Source organism: Hipposideros armiger, unplaced genomic scaffold (assembly GCF_001890085.2).
Source record: "Hipposideros armiger isolate ML-2016 unplaced genomic scaffold, ASM189008v1 scaffold_130, whole genome shotgun sequence".
Taxonomy (NCBI): domain Eukaryota; kingdom Metazoa; phylum Chordata; class Mammalia; order Chiroptera; family Hipposideridae; genus Hipposideros; species Hipposideros armiger.
Window position 1 is genome coordinate 2,606,874 of NW_017731480.1, and position 17,184 is coordinate 2,624,057.

Here is a 17,184-nt window from a genome sequence, read left to right on the forward strand (position 1 = left end):
CTCGGGCTGGACTCGAACCGCTGTTGCTCAGAGCTCAAACTCTTGAGCGAGCTCTTAACCAACTGAGCCACTCGGCCGGCCCCATTTACTAATAATTTTAAATGGACCAAGACATAATCAATTAATGAACATTTTTGTATAACTTTATTTGTTCTCTTTGTACTAATGCTATTTGTACATTTTAGGTATAAATCATAACATTGAAATTTTAAAATGTATATGAAAGAATGGTTTATGTACATTATAAGTGGACACACAAACTAGTTGAATCCATTTAAAATGAACAGATTCCAGCTCTGAGCAACAGGGTCGTCAGTTCGATTCACGGCCTGAGCTGAGCTGAGCTGCTGCTGAGCTGCCAACAGGTGGCAGGATGGCTCAGCTAAAAAACAAAAAAAAAGGAAAAAATTTCATGGTTTCTTAGGAAACAGGGAAGATATACTTCATCTTGCAAAGTAGTGTGCACTAGACTCAGACTGTTGAGGACTTTGAATAGTGGAGTAAAGGTCTTATTATGTATTCTTATTAAATACATATTTGTCACAGAATAAACATCACTAGGTTCTCCGTGAAAACTACTTTTAAAAATAGGAGAGATAATCTATAAATTATCGAGGCTTAAGTAATAAATTTGGGAAATGGGAACTTGAGGCTTCACAGTATAGAGCAACAATTTTCAGCATACAAGAATCACATTGGGCAAGTTGTTTAAAAGGAAATTCTCAAGCTCTGTCCCCAGAGGCTCTCTTTCAATAAGCGGGGGCATCCAAGAATCAACATTTGTATTTAGCATCTTAGGTATCCTGCCTGAGGACCAAACTTTGAGAAACACTGAAGTTGTAACAGAAAAATACCTGGGAAAATTATAAAAATTGAGATTAAGTAGGAACTTTGTGATAGAGGCATAGTTAGCATTATACCCAGAGTGTAATTGAACTGTATCACAAAAGTCATAAAATGAGCTTTCAGATGTACACGTAGCTTAACCAGAAGTTATTTATGAAAGTACTCAAGAGAATTGGAAAAATTATAAAGGTCTGGAAAAGGATCGACAGGTGCCAAATTGATTTTAAAAACTGCTAAAGCTGGACTTACCATAGTGGAGAGAAACTGAGATAATGAAAAAATAAGGAATTTCTTTGTTTGCTTACATGTTTGTTTTAAGCATCGATAATAAACTCTGTTGAGTATACATGGAGAGTCTGAAATGTCTGAGATAAAATCTCAGGAGATGACCCTGAGGGTCTTTCCCATTTCTACATTTTTTATTTAAAAACTTTTTTTCTGTAATCTTAAAGGTTACTTTTAGAAAAGAAAGGCAATCCCATCAGTGACTTTGATAAGAAATAGTTCTTTGGGTCAAAGATTGCTTTTCTTTCCTTTCCCTTTACCTAGCAGATCCTATTTTTACTAAATTTTTTTTTTTTTTAGTTTATCATTTAAAACATAATAATTATCTGACAAATTTAACCTCAAGGCCCTTTTTCTTGTAGGTAATGTCTCGCTGGGAAGAGTATATCAGCAAAGTGAAAAATAAAGCTAATACATTACCAGATGTTGCAGAAATCTCCAACTTCTTCCCTTTTCATGAATACTTTGCAAATGCGCCTCAACCCATTTTTAAAGGCCGATCTTATGAAGAAGACATGGAAATTGCTGAAGGATGTTTCAGACATATTAAGAAAATCTTTACTCAGCTTGAGGTAAGGATTCTCACGTTCTTTTAACTTTCCTTTAAAGGTTTTAAGTTTAGTTGTTTTTTAAGTGAAGTAAATGAAATACTTGAATCTAACAAAGCAGATTGCTACTTTTAAATGAACTTATTGGAAATATTTTTAGTTCTAGTTTAAGAAATAAGTACAAATTAAGATATGACTTGAATCCCCATTATTCTGGCTCTTCTAGTGTAAAAGTCCTAGCATTTAAGAAAGGAACATATCCCTCAGGACATTCCACAGTGGTTCTTTGAATTGGAATTTGAGACTGCCACATGGCCTGTCTAAGTTCTTCATGCCTCTTGCCCAGTAGGCAAAAAGTGAGGTTGCTGATTAGCCAGGACGATTGATCCTGATTACACAGGTGAACACTGTACAAAGGGGACAGAGAAGAGTGTGTCTGGAACGAGAGAAGCCCTGAGATGCTTCCTAGCATTCTCATTCCTTATGGAAAACATCACTGGAAGATGATAGCAGTCCTTTAAAGGGACCACATGCAGGCTCAGATCCCTCAGTAAGAAGGTCTAGGGTTACTTCAGGTAAAAAGGGAAGAGACTTCATCTCTTTCATCTTTGTATCTTTTACATATGATTATATCCCTACTGCCTAGAACAGTATCTGGCACATAGTAGATGTTCAGTAAATATTGATGCATGGTATGGGTGGGTGGATGGCTGAATGGATGGTAGATACAGAATAATAAATACATAGTATGATAATAAAAAATGTAAGACCTGCAAAACAATAGTATGTTTATAATTACATAAACAAAGTAAAAGGATAAAAGCATATAATTATAGTAGCTGCCTGGGAAGGGGGTAGGGAGAAACATATATAGGGTACCTCACTGTACCTGTAATGTTTTAATTATTTAAAAAACAAAGCAAAAATGTTTTTAGAAAGTCTGAAGTAATTATGATATAATTTTCAGATTTGGTAAAACTTACTAGATACTCTGTTTGGATTTGTTTGCTCTTCATATCCATCTGTTGTCCATCCCCCAACTCTGATCTATGGGGGATCCTCTGCCATGGTCATGGCTGGGGCTAATCCTTGGAGGTTTAATTTCACAGCCTCTCTTGTCGGCTGACTTCTAGCTGGGTTTAGCCAATGAGAAATGGTGGCAGAAAAAGCGAAGCCAGGATAATTGTCCACCAGCTCTCTGCCTTGGGTTTCATCTCTTCTGTGGCTCCAGTCTGCTGGCATGGCCCACTGCGGCTCCAGCTTGTTCCGGTACCCTGCTCCCTGGGCTCTGATAGCACTGCCTCCTCCCTTTATCCTTCTTAGCCTAGGAAGGGTCGGAATTTCTCTGTTGCTGAACTCTGGGTTACTTCACTGTTCCCTGTTTGGCTTTTCTGCTACTCTGTGACCCGTATAACCAGTCTCTTGCATTAAATTCCCTTTGTTATGAATACTTGAAGTAGTTTCAGTTTTCCTGGAGGGACCTTGAGTAATATAGGTACAGTGGTGATTGATATTTTATTCAGTATTCTTGCTGATTGTAAATGTTTTACCTTATACAAAGAACAGTCCAAATTGTAGCTTGAATGTCAGCTATTATTTGAATTAAATTAGTACCTAATTAATAATGAAAAGAATTATTCTTTAGGCTTAGTTTATGATATATTTACATTAAGTTCTCAGAAATTAAGTCCGATTAACTGGAGTATATGGATGTATGCATAAACTATGTTTATTTTCCCAAAATAATCTCTCGCTGTCCCCCTATTCCCATAGGAATTCAGGGCCTCTGAATTGCTTCGCAGTGGACTGGACAGATCTAAATACCTCTTGGTGAAAGAAGCCAAAATCATTGCCATGACCTGCACTCATGCTGCCTTAAAACGACATGATTTAGTCAAGTTAGGTTTCAAGGTAAAGACTTATATTTTAATTCCTTAATTCATCATTTGTTCAGCTGTTAGTTTTTTTCTTTTTTTAAACCTAGGCCATTTCCCTTGGAGATTGGTTCACCTCTTATTGAAGTTTGCATTTAGAGTTACTTAAAAATGTCTCTTAAAAGCAATAACCTCTTATGTTTATATGATTAGTGAACTCTAAATGTAAGTTTTCTAAATCTAGTTATCACTAATAAGTGCATTAGTAACATTATAACTGTATGATTGTCTATCCAAATTCTGATACTTGTTGAGGTAGATTAATTGCACTGTGTGAAAAAATCTGAACAGAACTACAAGCTAAAAAAATAACATTTGGCAATGTTTTCCACCTACTAAATATCTATAATATGCTTGCATTGTTCGTGTTTGAAGCACACGTCCACTCTCAGTTGTTTGTTCCTTCAGCAAATCATAAGCCTTCCATGTGAGGATGTGGAATACTCTTAGTTAGACTGTAAGATGAGGTAGTAAATTGACTTCACCATATGATAAAGACCAGAGCCAAAGGGCATGATAGCCTTTAGCCTGTGACTCAGTTGAAGTGGAATATAATATTAAGCAGTAAATTTGAATTTGCAGACTATGTGACCTTGCTAGTGAAAGCGACCTAAACACTGATTTAAATGCTTGTCATTTAACTTCCCTGAAACTGTTTTTTCTGTTGTTTAAAATAGGGTTAATGTACTGGTTTGAATTGAAAGTTAGCAAAGCATTTGTTGTTGATGAAAGTAACTTGACACTTGTTAAATGCTTTGTGCTCACTGGAAGATAGGTGCTAAATAAAGTCAAGGTGATAGAATTGTAGTTATCTTAGATGAAAGGTTCCTCAGCTGCAAGATAGGACAAATATGATGCTTTATTAAAGGATAGCGTGAATACACCATTGGTGTGAACTTACCCTTTTGCAAATTATTAGTTAGAGTTTTTCACCTAAATAATTTATTCTTGGAGCTGACCTAGGAAATATACTTTGAATTTGATATTAAATCATACCAGTTTAATTACAAGGGGAAATGATGCAATTATAATTAGCATTTTATGGTTTCATGCAGCTTTTCACAGGCATATTCTAAAAAACATTACTTGTAGCTTATCACATATTCACTAATCATTTTCTTACATTTTGCTGCACATCTAGAGATAGTTAGCATGAGTGCTGATAGTATCTCTTAGATTTTTTATATTTTTAATTTTAAAGGTTTATTTTTATTAAACTTACACATGTATCTGGCTTAAGAGCTTAAAATTTTTGTACATCTACTTAACATTAAAAAAAGTCAGCCCCCCTACTCCTTGATCCTCTCCAGTTATCCAGCCCTTCAAAGCTTTTAGCATTTCCTTTTATCTGTTAATCTATCAATCAGGAATGTTAAACTTCTGTTTTAGATATTGTCTTTTGATTCTGTGCTGTCCCCCAGGAGACATGGCTGCACATTCATGGGCTTGCTCCTTCCTAATACTCCCAATATAGTTATGTCATAATTTTACTTTGTGATTCAAAGCTTTATTTTAAACCAGAATCTATAGATACATTTTTATAAGTTAAGTTGCATTCAATTTTCAGAGTTTTTCAGAAAGCAGGGCCTTTAAGCTGTCTTCCTTGAGCTTCTCCAGTTCTGTTTTGCACATTGAGTCTTATTCTGAGAGGACATGCAGAGACTTCCGTGAATACGTGGCTTTTTAAGCTCCTCCCTCTTCTGAGCTCCCACCAGGATGACCTAATTCATCACCGTAATAGGGAAATTTAGCATCAGATAGAGCTACATGCCTAAACCGTTTCCAGTAAACAACAGAGCAGAATTGAAGTTGAAAGTTTATCATGTCCAGTGGAAAGCCAGCTCAGCTTCCGATCTTGGGAAAATATATAGATACAGCATATTTTGATTAAAATGAGTAGCACAGAAATTATAGGATATATAAACAATTAGTTTAAAAGAGGAGAGTTAGTTAAGCATTAAGAGTAAATATTATCCCCCTACCTTCCTAGAAAACAAAATAAGAGGAAATTTTCCTTAAAAACAGAAAACAAAGGAACTCTAATACGTACTTAGTGAGATTCTCAAAGAAGGTTTTTACCAATAAAACAAGGAATAAGATACACTAAGTAGCAATCAGAATTAGCAGTAGAGGGGAAAGATAAAACACCTTGAGAATAGACCTACAAGAGTGTTGGATAGATAAAAGAGAAATAATCATCAAAGAAAGAATGAAATTTCCTTATGTTAAAGAAAGACTTGATTTTTTTATTTCACCAATGTGCAGTGCCTAACATTACTGGAAGCTGGGCCAGTGGGAGGATACAGGCACCAAACAAGTAAATATACAAATAGAATTACAAATTTTGATGTGCTGTGAGACATAGGAAAAGAGTGCTGTGAAACCCACTTCAGAGAAGGCCTGGGTACCGTGGGGTTTAAGCTGATACTTTAAGAATGAGAAAGAGCCAAGCAGACAGAAAGTCAAGAGAGAATGAGTGGCACGTGCAGAGGACCTGATAGATTTGTCATTTCTGAGAAAATGAAATATCATACGTCAACGTGGTTGAAGCTTAGTAAGTACGGAGAAAGCTGACAGACACATGAAGCCGGAGAGGCAGGCAGGGGCCAGTTGAATACAGGCTGTAATTAGCACATCTCTTATAAGCCTTGTTAAGGGATCTTTTTCCTGAGATAGTTGGAGCCAATGAAGGGTCTGACACCAGGAGGTGAAGTGATTTGATGACTAGTGTATCAGTGATTTGGCGGGGGGCAAGACAGAAAGTGGAGGGACTAGTAAAGAGATTGCTGGCAGTAGTCAGAGTTGTGGCTTGGATCAGAGTGGAAGTGGTAGTAGAAATGGAGAAAAGTGAGTAGATTTAAGAGGGAGTTTTAGAAGGTAGAATTGACATGTTTTGCTGATATAGTGAATGCCAGAGGGTGAAACAGAAGGGGATTGTTGAGTGCTGGGTAGGATTCATAAGGGAAAAAAAATTACCCCAAATACTACCTTAGGCAGGGCAAGGGTACCAAGGGAAATGACCGAATAATCATAAATTGATTCTTGCTTATATAGAACTTGCAGAACTGAATTGAAAATAGCTAAATGGATACTACAGTCTTAAGAAATGACATACAAAATCTCCTCAGCATAGAGTTGTATATTTAGGGGGCTTCCCTGAGGTTAAAGACTTAAAGTGGAGAAGCAGAGACATACTGATAAATAAGATCATGAACTTTCTGTTTGAATAATTTGTCTGTTATCATTTTTATCTGAAATTGTTTGTTTGTTTTTGGATGGTGGTTGTAGTTGTGGTGGTAGTTGTTTGTCTTTCAAGCTGTCTTTTTGACAAGCTTTTCCTTTTTATTCCTTTCTCAGTATGACAACATTTTAATGGAGGAGGCTGCTCAGATTCTCGAGATAGAAACTTTCATCCCTCTTCTCCTACAGGTAAGACACTGAGATCTGAGACAAGGAAGCAGAGTTTTAAGAATTCCAGGAGGCAGGATCAGAAAGCTGTACAATTTTGGGGTGCTAATTGCTATAATTACATTTTCTCCTTAACTTCATTATGTGTGTTGTTCTATTTTAAGCCTATGAATTTCCTTTAATCTCTTCACTGGTTATTTAGTAGTTTGTATTGTTTCTGAGAGTGCTATTTAAAAATTCGTAGTTATCTCTAAGTTTTGTAAAGACTTAGTAATTTTAATCAAGAAAATGGCATTTTTGTGCAGTTTGGAGGGAAGAGAAGTTATTTTTCATTTCTTTTGTTAGAATACCTGCTAGAATTGTTTTTGATGTTCACTGGGTACATCATTGCTCTTCTTTACTTTAGGGCCTAAATTTTTTTGAGCTAAATGGTCATGTTTCAGAATGTTTCTTATTATACAATAGTCTTTAGTAGCATTAAAAACAAAATATGGGATTCCCAATTTAAGAATAGAGACTGCTCTAATATACATATAGATAAATTGGATTCCAAAAGTACTTTTATTATTTGGGACTTGGAATGCATTTTGTCAGGATATGTTTCAAGGAACACGGAGACACATGGAGTACGGAATTGAAGTAGTAGAGTAGGAAATTAAAGAAGGTATGATTTTTACTGCTTTGGGGGGTGGGGATCAGAACTGGCTCTCAGCATAGTTGTGATACGTGGTGTTTACTTTGGCATCTTTCAGTTTCCCTGCTTGGGCATCTGTTTCTTTCTATGTATGCTTTTGCCTAATTGTAACCTAAGCCTCCCAGATCTCTTTGGATTACCGTATTTGCCGGCGTATAAGACGACTTTTTGGCCCTGAAAAATATGCCTCCAAGTGGGGGGTCATCTTATACGCCAGGTACACTTCAGATAGACTGCCCATAGTGCTTGCCCCGTGCCATAGTGGCCTCCCGATGCCCGCCCACTTCATTCCACATACCGTTCAGGCATCAGCAGCGCTGCTGGGTGTATGCTCGGCTGTGTGCGATTTTGCGAGTGTGGTAAATTCGGTTACCGTATATTTCTTTACATATGCATTGAAGATTCGCGATTTTGCGCTATCATGGTGCCTGTTAGAATGTTGAAGAGCTCGCACTTGCGCACTAGTGAGGTCCCAGGGAGATGCTGATGCAAGGGTGGACCAGACTGCTATAGGGACAGGGCGGGCAAACAGGGAGCAGGAACCAATCAAATCAGGCTTTGTATACAGCCAACAGCCAACCACAATACTGCACCTTTGTCAGTACAGCATAGAAAATGTCAACCAGTCAAACCCCTATCATCCCTATCATGGCACCAGCCAAAAGAAAGAAGTATGATGCAAATTTTAAACTGAAAGTTATAAACTTTGCTAAGGAAAATAATAATTGTGCTGCTGCAAGACAATATGGAGTAACAGAAAAGATGGTTCGGGACTGGAAATCAAATGAGAAAGCATTAAAGAGTATGCCAAGGGGTAAGTGTGCATTAAGAAGAGACACCCCACACTGGCCAGAACTCGAAAAACATGTAGCAGACATGGTGGCTCAACATCGCCAAAACGGTTATGTGGTGACACGAAATACAATACGCTTGTTTGCACTTCAGTGGGCCAAATCAAATCTGATATTGTTTTACCTTTTATTTGGTGTGTGGAAGGTGTGCGGAAGAGGGGGTAGTCTTATACGGCGAGTATATAACAAACTCTGTATTTTGAGTGGAAATGTTAGGGGGTCGTCTTATACGCCCAGTCGTCTTATACGCCGGCAAATACGGTACCCTATCTGTTAAAGTAGAGTAATTCCATGCTTGCCTCCTCTGTTCCCCCTCTCCCCGCCTCACACAACTATCAGCCAAGAGCGATGGTACCCATACTTGGTTCACAAGTCATTTTATAAGTTTGCCAGACTTCTCTCTGTGGAGCTGGCGAATATGAGTTAGGAAAGCTAATGAAGCCGTTTTGTGAATAGCAAGAATCTTGTGCAGTAAAATTGGAGACTAACAGGGTACTATGTTCATTAGGACCTTTTGCCATTTCCTCACTTTCCTTTTTAGAATCCTCAGGATGGTTTTAGCCGACTGAAACGATGGATTATGATTGGTGATCATCACCAGTTACCTCCAGTCATTAAGAACATGGCCTTTCAGAAGTATTCCAACATGGAGCAATCCCTGTTCACCCGCTTTGTCCGGGTTGGAGTTCCTACTGTGGACCTGGATGCCCAGGGGAGAGCCAGAGCGAGGTACAGGAGACCCCAGTGTGTGTGTGTGGGGGGGGCGTTACTCCTGTTTCAGGACATCAGTTCCTTGATCCAAGTATTTGATAATATCTTCCATATAGACTCTTAGCACTCCCTGCTGTCCAGGAGCTAGCCATCTGCACATCTGAAAACACCTTCATTGCTTCAGCAGGTGGTGTGAATCAACCACATTACTTCCTTCACTCTATTCATTGAGATTCATTTAAGTGACATAAACTAAGGCCTTTCTTTCACTGTCCCTGCCTCTTTTTTCACGCCCCCAAAAGATACGCGGTTAATATCATTTTGAAATCTAAAGCAAAAAGTGAACACGAGTTCCTACTCACTTCATAGAGTGTACAGGCCCCCATCTCATAGTTACCTCAAAATTTTCCTCAGTTTACAGACTTTTCCCTGTTTTTTTAATTTAAGGAGTGAAGATAGCAATTTACCTCAGAGAACACAATGGAACTGTCATGTCTGTCTCTTCTGATTTGGTTACTTGAAGTAGAAGGGCAAAGGTTGGAAAAGCATTATTGCTAGATAGATGAGCACATAATGAGTAACATGAACATTAAAAGGAAGCGCACAATTCCTAGAAACCCCCTTATGTATGTTATTATAAGGGATTTTACATTGCTAATATTTCCTGTTTGGGGGGATTTGTCTTTGGAAAGCCTGTGTAACCTCTACAACTGGCGATACAAGAACCTGGGAAACTTACCCCACGTGCAGCTCTTGCCGGAGTTCAGTACAGCAAATGCTGGCTTGCTCTATGACTTTCAGCTCATCAACGTTGAAGATTTTCAGGGAGTGGGAGAGTCTGAACCTAACCCTTACTTTTACCAGGTAAGGAAAAACATGAAATTTTTAAGTTTATTTTGCATTTGCCAGGCCGAATTACTACCTAAATCAATGACACTGAACCATTTGTCTAGCCATTAAATAGTTAGATTCCTCACACACATCAAAAAAATTCCACCTCACACACATCAAAAAAATTTAATTTCAGATGAGTTAAAGATATATACACAAAAGAAACTATAAGCATACTAGAAAGAAGAAAATATTGTTGAATATATAATGTTGGGGTGAGAAAGATCTTATTAAGCTCGTTTGCCAAAAGCAAAAATCATAAAGAAAAATAGTGATTTGAGAAAAAATTTATTTTCAACATTTGACAAACAGTCAGTTGAAGTTCTGAATGTATATAGAACTGTTATAAATCACTTTTTTAAAAAATCAACGCCCCCAAACAGTCCAGCCAATAGTCAGGCAGCACAACTTTATCAGGAAAACAAACAAAAATATGAGAAAAGTGTTTTGCCATTGTTGAACAGAGCTGGAATGATTCATAGTAGACAACTGGTCTGTTCATATTTTTCATCATTGTATATAATTTACCTCTCAGTAGAAAGGCTAACAAATTTCAAGTGCCACAGGTTGTAAGGGTTCTGCAGAAAAAAAAGTCCTTCAGTTTAGAACCTACAAAAACTTGTGTATCTTGATTAATGTACTTTTTATTTCATGGTGTAAACTAAGTTATTGCTTACATAAATTTGTAATATATCCTGTGTGTGTTTTTTTCCACGTGTATAATGTTGGTGTGGAGTTTTCATGACAGAATATACACATTTTGTAAATCTGTATTTTTTTCAAATATTGAATGCCTTATTTTTTAATTTTTTGGATTTTTAAATTGGAGAAAAGCACTTAAAGTTTTTTATATATGAATATTACATGTAAAGCTGTTAAAATACATAACTTCAGTGCAAAAAAAAAAAATCAACACCCAACAGAAAAATGCAATAAGGACAAGAATATGTAATTCACACACAAAATATATATAGATTTATAGCAAGTACAAATCACTGTAACGCATTTTCACCTCTGATAATATTCTATCGGATAGGTTTAGGGAAACTCTATACTCATGTAATGCTAATAGGAAAGTAATTTGGTGAACAAATTGTCAGTATGAAAAGTGCAATGTTCTCACTTTTAGGAATTTATTTTAAAAAAAGAAAAATTGGATGAATTTACAAAGTACTTGTATGCTAAAAAAGTTCATTATATCTTTTACTGCAAATTATTTTGGAAATGAGAAAAAACCTAAATGTCTTATCAGTAGGGATTAATTACATTATTATAATTAAATACTGAATAGCCACTAAGAATGATAACATAACTTGGTTTACTCACAGGCAAAATGTTTGTATTAAATGAAAAAAAATCAAGTTGCAAAGTATATCTGTAGTGTCCCATTTTATTTTTAAAAAGGAATAGCAAAACATACCTATAGAAATATATACTGATAATGTATACCAAAAGATCTGGCAGCATATACACCAAAATATTTGTTTTATCTATATTAGAATTGATGCTTACATAAATGTAGTTTGCTACTGATAAGAAAATGGAAAGATTTACACCTGTGGCTTCTTTTCCCTCCTGTCTTCCAAAGAATGAGTAGAAAATTTAAAAGAGATAACTCAAGCTGTGTGAGTAACACCAAGTGTCACCAGAATATAAACAGTTTTTCTACAGGTCTTCCTGTAATTTTCCTATTGCTTTGACATGAAATCCAGCTTCTTGTCTTTCTTTTTTGATTTTCATGTTATGCTAAACAGCCTTGTGTATGCCTCCTGACTTGCAAGTTCAGTTAAGCCTTGGCTTTAAGCTCCTTCCCACCAATCTTTCACCAGAGTCTCTGATGTCACAGGAAACCAGACTGACCAGTTTGAGGCCACATCCTCTTCCCACCTAAAGTGGGCTGGTAGAGGTAGCAACCATCAGTAAGAGAACAAACAACAAAACAAAGAATACTGTGAAGTTTGAGTGAGAAGGAAAAAATATTGTGTAAAAATTGAGAGTCGACCACAGCACTGCTAGATGTATATGCTATCAGACTGGATTGTCTACTGGCTTTTAAGATTACCTTGCTCCTTTGTGTTACTTTTTCTTTGCATTACTATAGTTGCAGTACACTGTAGCATAATATTATTGGTCTATATTGTGATTGTTGTGGTCCCAGAAGTTGGTAACTTTTATGATGGTTCTATATATTGCAAATGTCAAAAGGCTTTAATTACATTATTCAATTTTTATTTATCAGTGTAAGTCTAGGATAAGGTTATTCATCAGTTTTATATAAGGTGTTCACTTATCCACATTATTAACTCTTCACTTCTTGCAGTGTGATAAATGAATAAACTGTGCTAGTGAATCATTTTTTCTATAAAGTTGAAGCAAAAGGAAATAAATACACAGTCTGATTATGTTTGCATTACAGAACCTTGGAGAGGCAGAATACGTAGTGGCACTTTTTATGTACATGTGTTTACTTGGTTACCCTGCTGACAAGATCAGTATTCTAACAACATATAATGGGCAAAAGCATCTTATTCGTGACATTATCAACAGACGATGTGGGAACAATCCATTGATTGGAAGACCTAATAAGGTAATTTTATGAATATAATATGTTCTCTTATGATGTTGGCTAGATGGGAAGATTTATATTATTATGAGTTATTTGTATTGTCTCTTGGCTATCTCCTTATAAGAAATGTAAGAAAATGAAATACCCGTGTTTGCCGGCGTATAAGACGACTTTTTGGCCCTGAAAAATATGCCTCCAAGTGGGGGGTCGTCTTATACGCCAGGTACACTTCAGATAGACTGCCCATAGTGCTTGCCCCGTGCCATAGTGGCCTCCCGATGCCCGCCCACTTCATTCCACATACCGTTCAGGCATCAGCAGCGCTGCTGGGTGTATGCTCGGCTGTTATGCGATTTTGCTGTTATGCGATTTTACCACACTCGCAAAATCTACGGTACCAGTCTATAGAGTGTGTTTTCTTTAGTGAATTACCGGTATGTTTACCGGTAATAAACTTGCACTGTTTTATGTATATGTTTGATTACATACAGCCTTGTGACAGTTTTCCTGCATGTCATAAGCATTTGAATATAAATTAAAATGTTGAAATCAAATCTGATATTGTTTTACCTTTTATTTGGTGTGTGGAAGGTGTGCGGAAGAGGGGGTAGTCTTATACGGCGAGTATATAACAAACTCTGTATTTTGAGTGGAAATGTTAGGGGGTCGTCTTATACGCCCAGTCGTCTTATACGCCGGCAAATACGGTAATAGGAACTATAAATAATTCTCTGGCAATCCTATCTGCCAGTGTTATTGGTTTGCCATGAACTTCTGTCCCAACTACCTACCACACTGAAGATTTTTGTTGATAATAAGCAGAAATCAGTGTTTCTAAAACTTTCTGTTGATGAAATGATGAAAAAAAATATTTATATACCGTTAGAGTAGAAAATAGGAATTATATCATTTTTATTTTGTTTTGCAAAGGTGTAATTTGTACTTCTTACTCTGTGGTATAGGGGAGTGTTTTTTCTTGGAGATAAAGGAAAATTGTAAAGTGCATCCAGACCCAGGATTATTTTTTCATACATTTTTTATGTGATGAGATGGAGTAATCTCAAATAAAAATGAATATGCTTGATTTTATAAATAAAGGGTTCAGAAACTAGAAAGAATAACAAAACAAATATAACATTAGTAGTGATGAAATTAGGACTTTGGTTGTGAATACGACTGTGTTGAAAGCTCTTCACCTTTTCTTGGAAATCATCCAAAAGTAAGAGGACAATGGGAGGAAGAAAAGACAAACTACATTTTTAGTGAGATGATACAGATCAGGAATAAAATGTGGGAAGAAGGGAATTAAGGGGATCAATCTTGAAAGTGCCTGTAAAAACACACTTCCTGAAAGTAGTGGCGTACTCTGAAGTATAAGAGCCACATCCCTGTTATTCAACAATGGATGCAGGAGTTGGGGTGAGCAGAAGCCTTCCTGGTCCCAAATTGGTTCAAAGAAGCCTACAGGTGAGCTATACTTGCAAAAAGTAGACTGTCCCTATAATAGCAGAGGAAAGGAGAACCTTCTGTTATAAAAAGCCTACAGCCTTTAGAAAACAGTCCTGCTCACCCCACCCTAATCTCTTGCATGCATGTAGCTAATCTAAGAAACACACTTACTCAGTGATGAAATTGTGGGGAAAAGGAACTGGTACAAGCTCGATTTATATAGGAAAAAAATCAGGTGAAGAGCATCAAAACATACTAATTGACAAGATACATGTACCAGAAAACATGTTGGCCTGGAACAGATGAAAATGTTGACTACACATTGGCTTTGAATTTTAAAATACTTAATAAAGTAACCATTTCTGTGAGGGAAGGCTACAAAGCAGAGAAATTAAAGAACTCAGGAAGAGAAGTGAAATATGGAGTGGAAGAAAATAAAGCAAAATCATAGAAATGGAGACAGAATTGAGAGGACCACAGTGAGGACTATGCACTGTAGAGCACTCCATGAGGGACATAGAGAGTGAAAATAAGAAATGAATAACTTTGAAATGTAGAAAGTTTAGAAGTAGAAGGACCTCAATATCTGAGTTATTTTATTTATAGTTAACAGAAAAACTTAAATAATAAGGAAAGTTTCTCCCATAACAAAGTGAAAGTAGAGTAGCTCCAGGTTTGGGTTACGGCGACTCAGTGATTTCCTCAAAGACCAATGTTCATTTCAGCCCTCTGCTTTGCCATTCTGTTTGTGAGCCCACATCCCGGACGAGCTCTCCACATGGTCAATATGGCAACAGAATTTCCAGATACAATATCCTCACACAAGAGCAAAGGACTTATATCCAGACTATAAGAACTCATATAAAAGTCATTGTTACATGAAAATAATCCAATACGAAATTAGTAAATGTATTGAACAGACACTTCACACAAGAAGACAGATGAATGGCCAGTATAAGCACATGAATAAGTGCTTACCATCATTAGTTGTCAGGGAAATGCAAATTGAAACTACATTAAGGAGCACTACACATTCAAAAGAATAGCTAAAATTATAAAGATTAACAGCATACTAAATGTTGGCTAGGATGTGGAGCAACTGGAACTCTGGACCTGGAGCATTGCTGGTGAATGTGTCAAGTGGTTCAGTAACTTTGGAAACCAGTTTCCCAGTTTCTTATAAAGTTAAACATATACTTTCCATACAGCTCAGCAATTTCACTCCTAGATATTTGCCCAACAGCAGTGAAAACACATGTACACAAAAATATTTATACATGGATATGCATTGCAGCCTTATTCAACATAGCCCCAAACTAGAGACAGCCCAAGTGCCATGAACAAGTGACTGGATAAACAAATTGTGGGTTATGCATTCAGTGGAATACAAGTCAGCAGTAAGAAGATAATGAATTTCTAATGTGCAACACATGGGTGAATCTCAAAAATATTATGCTGAGTGAAAGAAGCTAGACAGAAAAGAGTACGTAATTAATGATTCCATTTTTATGGAATTCTAGAACTGGCCCCCCCCCCAAAAAAAAAAATCTATAGTGACAGAAAGCAGATCATTGGTTCCCTGGAGGATACAGATTTGACAAGTAAGGGACCTGAGGGGATGGCAATTTTGGTTGTGTTTATGTGGGAATATATGTTGTCAAAATTTATCACCTTGTACACTTAAAGTGAGTATATTTAGTTGTACGTAAATTCTACTTCTGTGAAGCTGATTGTTTCGTTAGCTTCCTAAAGGTAGGGACCAAGAATTATATTGGATTGTCAGAAAAGTCATGACGCATTTTTGCAATGAAAAACAGAAAAAATATGTCATGACTTTTCCGACAAACCCCCAATAGTGAGTGTAGTTATGATAAGCATTTAAACTTTTTGTTGAATTAATGAAAGAGAGAAATGCCTGAGTGTCAGTATGACTGAAACCTTCCTGAATGTCCCTATTTGTATAAATGTTTTCATACTGAACAGAGAATACTGTGAAGATTGTTTATTTTTTGACAAAGGAACACTGTCGATTAGAGCTAGGATTCTGTTAAATAGTAAGTGAACAAACTGAGTTATATTGCTGGGCATCAAACTGGGATACAAGGTAATAAGTTAAATGCAGTTTCTGATTTCATGGCTTTGAGAAATCTAGTAGGGGAAGACTGTTAATTTCACAGATAGTTTAGTTATCAGCACAGGTAAAAACGAATGCTGTGTGAATTACACAGGGACATAGCCTAATGTGGTTATGATGGTTTATTTCATAGCTTTCGTTAACTTGTTCTTCCAAATCCAAGAGTATTGTCATGTTTCTTTTCAGATTATTTTAAGGGCAAGGTTTTTTATTTCTAACACATTATTTAAATGATCCCTCTAGAGTCTTGTTATTGTGCTTTTGAAAATATACCATATTTATCTTTTTTTTTTTCTTTTTAGGTGACAACTGTTGATAGGTTTCAAGGTCAACAGAATGATTATATTCTTCTTTCTCTAGTACGAACCAGGGCAGTGGGCCATCTGAGGTACGTTAAGGAAAAACTTTCATAATATTATAACTTTACTAACTGCTTCAATTTTAAACTTCTGTGGCTATGTAGTTTTACCCTTTTTTTGAAAGTGTGAAATAATTGTTATGGTAGCTTTTGGTGCTTTTTGTTGGAATGTAATAATATCAGATTCTTTGTATATTTAACCATTGCTTCTGAATTTTTTTTTAAGGGTTATTTTATTTTATTTTAGATTTTTTTATTGGGGAGTTGGAGGAAGGGAACAGTGTTGGGGAATTGGAGAAGGAAAACAGCCAAGTTGTCCTTCAATCTTAGCTGTGGAGGGCACAGCAAGCTCAACTCCAAGTCCAGTCATGCTGCGCAGCTCAAGGTGCTGTGTTCAGTTAGTTGTGGGTGAGCGTAGCCACCATCCCATGCAGGAGTCAAACCAGCAGCCTCGTTGTTAAGAGCACACGCTCTATCCACTGAGCCACCCGGGCAGCAGCTCAGCTCCA

General features: G+C 36.7%; 1 protein-coding gene across 1 annotated transcript in view; it reads left to right on the forward strand.

Moving 5' to 3' along the window:
• Positions 1–16,730, forward strand: part of AQR (aquarius intron-binding spliceosomal factor) — a 100,690-nt gene extending 83,960 nt beyond the window's left edge. Inside the window, exons 23-29 of the mRNA XM_019649186.1 lie at positions 1,494–1,703; positions 3,453–3,590; positions 6,971–7,042; positions 9,108–9,295; positions 9,970–10,141; positions 12,585–12,755; positions 16,620–16,730. Of these exons, the coding sequence (XP_019504731.1) occupies positions 1,494–1,703; positions 3,453–3,590; positions 6,971–7,042; positions 9,108–9,295; positions 9,970–10,141; positions 12,585–12,755; positions 16,620–16,730 (1,062 nt within the window). The remainder of the gene's footprint in view (positions 1–1,493; positions 1,704–3,452; positions 3,591–6,970; positions 7,043–9,107; positions 9,296–9,969; positions 10,142–12,584; positions 12,756–16,619) is intronic.
• Positions 16,731–17,184: the final 454 nt, after the last annotated feature.